This window comes from Natrix helvetica (genome assembly GCF_964273705.1).
Source record: "Natrix helvetica genome assembly, chromosome: 1".
Lineage (NCBI taxonomy): Eukaryota > Metazoa > Chordata > Lepidosauria > Squamata > Natricidae > Natrix > Natrix helvetica.
In genome coordinates, this window is record NC_138548.1 from 195,868,915 (window position 1) to 195,874,726 (window position 5,812).

Below are 5,812 nucleotides of genomic sequence, written 5' to 3' on the forward strand. Positions count from 1 at the left end.
CAACAAAACGTCTCCCTCCGCCAGCCTCCAAAGATTCAAAGGGACCTCTTGGAAACGTCACCACACCGGGATAGAGGAATCTTTCCCATACAAAGACTGCAACTTCTAAGCTTCATCAAAGGCCGCTGATTTACGCTGGAAGCTTTAAAAGCAAAATAAAGCCAAATAAAAAAGTTCCTCAGGGCCGATGCGGAAGGATACAACTAACAAGAGAATGTAATCGCTGGGACTTCTTGCGCACGTTTAAAGGGCCGCACCGCGCCTGCGCCAGACGACAGAAAACAGGAAGAGGAGTGAGGAGGGGAGAGGAGGATAAGAAGAATTGAATGGGCGGAGCTAATCGTAACACCGCCTATTGGGTTGTCAGAACTACAGCGGGAGCCTCATAGCTGTCAATTGGTTTGGCTCAATTCAGACTTTTCGCCGATTTATACACTGCATCGTGGTGTTGATAAAAATCCCTGTAGTTTGTGGCAAGGCTAACTTTTCAAGCCTGGCTTCTTCAATTCTATTGTTAAATTCATTTTGATCTAGTAGCGGGTTTATTTAATTTAGTTTTGGATTCCAGCTTTCGAAACACTGCAGACTGATGGATTATGGGAAATAAAGTCTAACATCAAGATTGATGAAGACTGCTCTATATTAAATATACTGTTGCTCACAGGTGATTATCCAAAATATGCAACATTTTTATTAATATCAATTTAATATTAATAAAATTATAATAGGGGGTAGAATGAAAAATATTGCTGAGATTTTATAAATGTCTATAGCAGGATGCACTCAGATTGTGTTTTGAAGAGCCTTTGGATATGTAAAATGAGATATCGGTTACAGAGGCAGCATTAAACTACAAAAAAATTCCACAAAGTTTTGTGGAAGCAAGAAACAATCTGAACTGAATATTTCCTCAAATGAAAATCAGTTATACATGTTATATTACATATGCATAATTTAGTTTACCAGGGTAAAAGTGAACAGCAGCTATATATTCTATCATAGTTCACAACTTAAAGCCTTTTGTTCAGCAACTGTTCAAAGTCACAACAGCACTGAAAAAAGTGAGTTGCAAACAATCCTCGCACTATTGTTGCAGCATCCCCGATTCCCCATGGTCATATGATCAAAATTTGGGTATTTGGTAACTGGCATATAGGTAAGAGCATCCCTGAGTGATGTGATCACCATTTGCAGCCTTCCCAGCTGGCTGGGGAATTCTGGGAGTTGAAGTCCACAAGTCTTAAAGTTCTCAAGTTTGGACACCCCTGCACTAAGCCATCTTGCTTAGTAACAGAAATTCTGGTCTCAATTGTGGCTGAAGGTCAAGAATAATTTGTATACTCCTTTCGTATCACGTTACTCCTTTTGAGAGTAAGTAATGTGTAAGATGCAGAAAAAGGGTAGAAAGCAGCAAGCAAAAATCAGAACAGGCAGTCCTCAGCTTATGACCATAATTGAGCCTGGCAATTACGGTCATAAGTCATGAGGGTTCTAAAACAGGTCATCATGTGAATGGACCCAAATTAAAAACATTTTTCCTCCCCTGAACCTGGAACTAATGTCCCTCTCCAGAAAAAAATATAAATAGCAGTCACAGGGGGTTACTGCAAGCAGTCCTAAATGCAGTTTGCTAGCCAAGTATCCAAAATGTGGTCTCATTACTGGGGGGGGGGGGGAGACATAACCTCAGAATCAGGTCATAAATAGGTTTTTTTGGGGGGAGGGGAATCGTGTAACTTAGAATGATCAATAAGTGGTCGCTAAGACTAGCTATATGGACATGTGAGAAAAGGAAAGCTAGCAAAATTTAGTTTACACCAGCACATTTCACTAATTCTCCAATATATCTATAGTTCTGCGCATGCGCGAAGAACAATTTAAATTGAACAGTGCTCCTACGCGCAGCGCGAACCAGTAGTAAAACCGGCAGCAACCCACCCCTGATCTCAGGATACTTAACTAGTAAATATGATTAACTGCGTAATTTGGACCACAACTATTTCTTATTGCCAGTCCCTCTCTTTTCTGTTGGTCTCCCTGCAACTTTTCTGCTGACTAGCAAATTAGTCTAGATCTGCACTGGCAATCTCCAGACAGCAGAAGAGCAATACAAAAAATATCATTTTTATAGTCATGCAGATTAATACAAGCCAGGCCTGGCATCCTTGACTAGTTGTTGCCTTGCAAAAGAAGAAAAAACTTGAATCTTTCAGCTATGCCTAAAATTTCCACCTCTTTGTGTTCCTGTTAATGCAGGAGAATCTCTGCTACGAGGCCACTCCTGAATGTAGCCTCGTTTTCCTGGAGGACTAATGGCGGCTTAACCAAAAGAGTCACTTTTCAGAGTGAGATGGGCAGTGCATAAATGTAATAAATAACAACAATAATCTGCCCTATTACACCAGATTGAGATGGCACGCTGGGTTATGCTTAAGGTAAACTAATGTAAATCAAGCTAAGAAAGATTCTTAGGGGCTTAGATGTCACTCTAAATGTGCCCCCAAAAGGTTTAGGGTTTATGTGAATCCTATCACTGATTTCATCTGTATGTTATGCTAAGTTATAGCTTATTTTAACCATGTTGTATTGAATAAGCCACAGTAGTTAAGGTGACACATAATTAAATTAAACTGTTTAAACTATGTTTTAGGTGGATTTAAAGATAATGGGGTGGTAGCATTGGTGTCCTGGAAATAAAGGATAAGCCTCCACAGTATGCAAACAATATTTGCCTGTTTAAAATAGGGTAGATTTCTCCAACCCATATTTAGCGTGTTATTTGTATCTTCCCCAGGCAAACACTCTTCTCTCAACCAAGATGAGACCCATCAGAAAGAGAAGAAACCATATGGATACTGTTGCTGTCATAAGTAAGTCAACTTAGGAAGAAAACATTCTTAGTGTGAAGGCAGAAATCTACATACAAATGTGTGGACGATGCTGAACTATGAGGGAGGGAAACGATGCTGATGAGATGGAGACCTGTTGGACATAATATTAGGGTTAGGGGAGAAGGATTTTTCACATGGGAAATCAGAAGGGTGACATGATGATACGCATGGGACATTAACTGTTGCTTCATGCAGACCTCCTGATTTCCTTGGCCCCACACTTTTTCCAGGATGTTTGAGAGTTATACCTGCATATTTGAACCTGGGACTGCTTATATATATAATCTGAGTTCATTTTTGGACTCATGTGGCCATGTGGTTTACAGCTGCTTCTTTGTTTCATCTGAGTTCACATCTCTGATTATGGTAGAATTCACCCCCTGATAAGAAAAGAAACTTAACTAGATTGATGTACTTGACTGGTAGAATCATATTCAAATCCACTCCAGCTTTGGAAATTCAGTAGATGATTTTAGTCTAACCATTCTTCTATTCTAAACTATCTCATAAGACTTCTGTGGGGATAATATTGAGATCTCCATATAAGATGCCTTGAGTCCTTAGCTCACAGGTGTCAAACTCTTCACATCATGTTACCATCATGTGACGTTTAACGACGTTTTTCCCATCAGAAGAACTGGGGTGAGTGTAGCTTGCGTATGACACATCCAGCCCATAGGACGCCTGTTTGACAACCCTGCCTTAAATTAAGGATAAGATGCAGATTTAATAATAATGTCCTAATGTTTCTACATCATCCTGAAAACTGTCATTTCCCTCAAAAGTTAATTCCTATCACTAATTTACTAGAAGGAATACCACTTAGTGGGTAATCAAAGGAGATCTCTACAGTGTGCAATTACTTTTTGCTCCTGGATAAAAGGAGGGATATATTAATCTAGCACACAGATTAAGTTGTAATAAATGTATATGACATCTTCCATGAGTGGCTTCAAAGATCAGGAAATTTCTGCAGGAAGCAGAAAGTAGATGAATTAATGCTGAGGGTTTCACTTTTGTTTAACTGAAACAGTAAATTTATACACAGGCAGTACCATTAAATGTAGGAAGGATAAAAGCACAGTTGTATGTTCTAGATAGGGTAGATTATTTTCACGTGGGAATATATTATTAGAAAAAGATAATGGCAATGAAAAAGGAATACTGGGATCCATCTTTTTAGCATTTAATTTTATTTATTGTGAAATCTTTTGTGAATTAGTTTTAATGGATGGTTCTGAGTACTCCCCACTTTTATATTTTTTGGGGGGAATAGCACAAGTTGTATATACCAAGACAATTAAAAAATTTCAGATCTGTCTATTTAAATACATTATCTATCTATCTATCCGTCCATCCATCCATCCATCCATCCATCCATCCATCCATCCATCTGTGTTTATCCTTGGAAAGCATATAAACACCAGCATTATCAGTGAAAACTAACTACTTGTTTGTAAAAACTGGAACTAGTGAAAAGATTACAAGCAGCAGAAGCACATTTTGAATCAGCAGCAAGAGACTAAATTAGCAATTAGAAGTGAGGGAGCAGGAGCAGTAATCAAGATATATTCCAAATGTTGGCTTCCGGTTTGTTCCTGGTGCGGATGGCAGGCTTTTTTTGAGCCTGTCAGATCAAGAGACAGTTAGAGGTGTTTTTTTTACGATCTTTAACACCTCGGACACTCTTAAATTCTTGGAATTTATGAGGGAGAGATTCAGCTGCTGGGTTGAGCCCTCGTGTACCCTCCAGGAGGATTTATAGCCTCTGGAGTTCGACGAGGTTTGCCCCCCTCCGCAGTTGTTGTATTCTCCTGCCTTTTTGATAACCTCTGCTAATTTGCAGAGCCAGTCGCCGGGAACAGCCTTATCATCTCAACATCTCAAGAAGGAAGCAAGACTTTTGCAAGTATTTTAAGTTTTAATTGGGGGAAAAAAAATATCTTTAAAAAGAACGCTACTGCTGAGTTCGAGAGGCGTAGGCTTAGAACAAAGGATTCAAAATGGCGTTGATTTATAGCTGAAAACCTACAGAAAACGAAAGCTAATTACTTGCTGATAGCCGGGGCAGTAAAGGCGGAACGGCTGAAACAACCCTAACTATTAACAATCTTTAAGCCAGTTTACATAACCTGAACTACTTAAATGTCAAAGTTTTAATTTCGAGCAACTTAGAAAGAAACATTTGCAAGTATTAATTTACAGCTGAATACCTAAGGAAAACGAAAGTTAATTGAATGGTGACAGCTAGAGGCGGCTGTAAGAATTATTAATTATGGCAACGGAACAAAAAGCTTCACCAGCTGCCACAATAAATTATCAGGATTTCAAGGACTTTATAAGGGAAGAAAATGCTTTTTTACGCAAAGAAATTAAGGAGGTTAAAGAAATGGTTCAGGATACCATTAAAAAACATGATCAGCTTGACAAAAAATTACACACTTTAGCCACAAGTCTGTCAGAAGTTGTTCTTAAGGTAGACAGGAAAGTTGATCATCTGGCTTTGGATTTGGAAACTAAAACGAAGGAAACAGATTTGAAATTTGTTGAAATGGAGGGGAATATGCAGAGGATGGATAAGGAGATTATTATGATGCAATTCAGATCTATGGAGTACGCTGTTAGACTGAGGGGTATCAGAGAAAACCCTAGAGAGGATTTAAGAAAAGCTTGTGCTGATGCTTTGGCCATGTTATTGAAGATCCAGGATTCTTCTGAGATTTTTGCAAGGATTGACAAAATTTACAGAGTTAATTCACGTATTGCATCACAAAGGCAACTACCAAGGGATGTTGTGATATACTTTACTGAGAGAAATCTTAGAAATGATATTCTGCAAAATTCTTTTTATTCATCTTTGCAAATAGATGGAAAAACGATCGGAGTCTTTAAAGAATTACCCCCAGCGATGTTAAAGCTTA

The 5,812-nt window shown here is 38.7% G+C and overlaps 1 protein-coding gene across 1 annotated transcript in view; it reads left to right on the plus strand.

Annotated features, from left to right (window-relative positions):
- The first annotated feature begins 394 nt into the window (after nt 1-394).
- The window catches only part of LOC309391057 (protein FAM3A-like), a 31,559-nt gene continuing 26,141 nt past the window's right edge, over nt 395-5,812 (plus strand). The window contains exons 1-3 of the mRNA XM_081951115.1: nt 395-664; nt 2,257-2,435; nt 2,795-2,870. Coding sequence (XP_081807241.1) covers nt 2,412-2,435; nt 2,795-2,870 — 100 coding nt within the window. The 5' untranslated portion in view covers nt 395-664; nt 2,257-2,411. The remainder of the gene's footprint in view (nt 665-2,256; nt 2,436-2,794; nt 2,871-5,812) is intronic.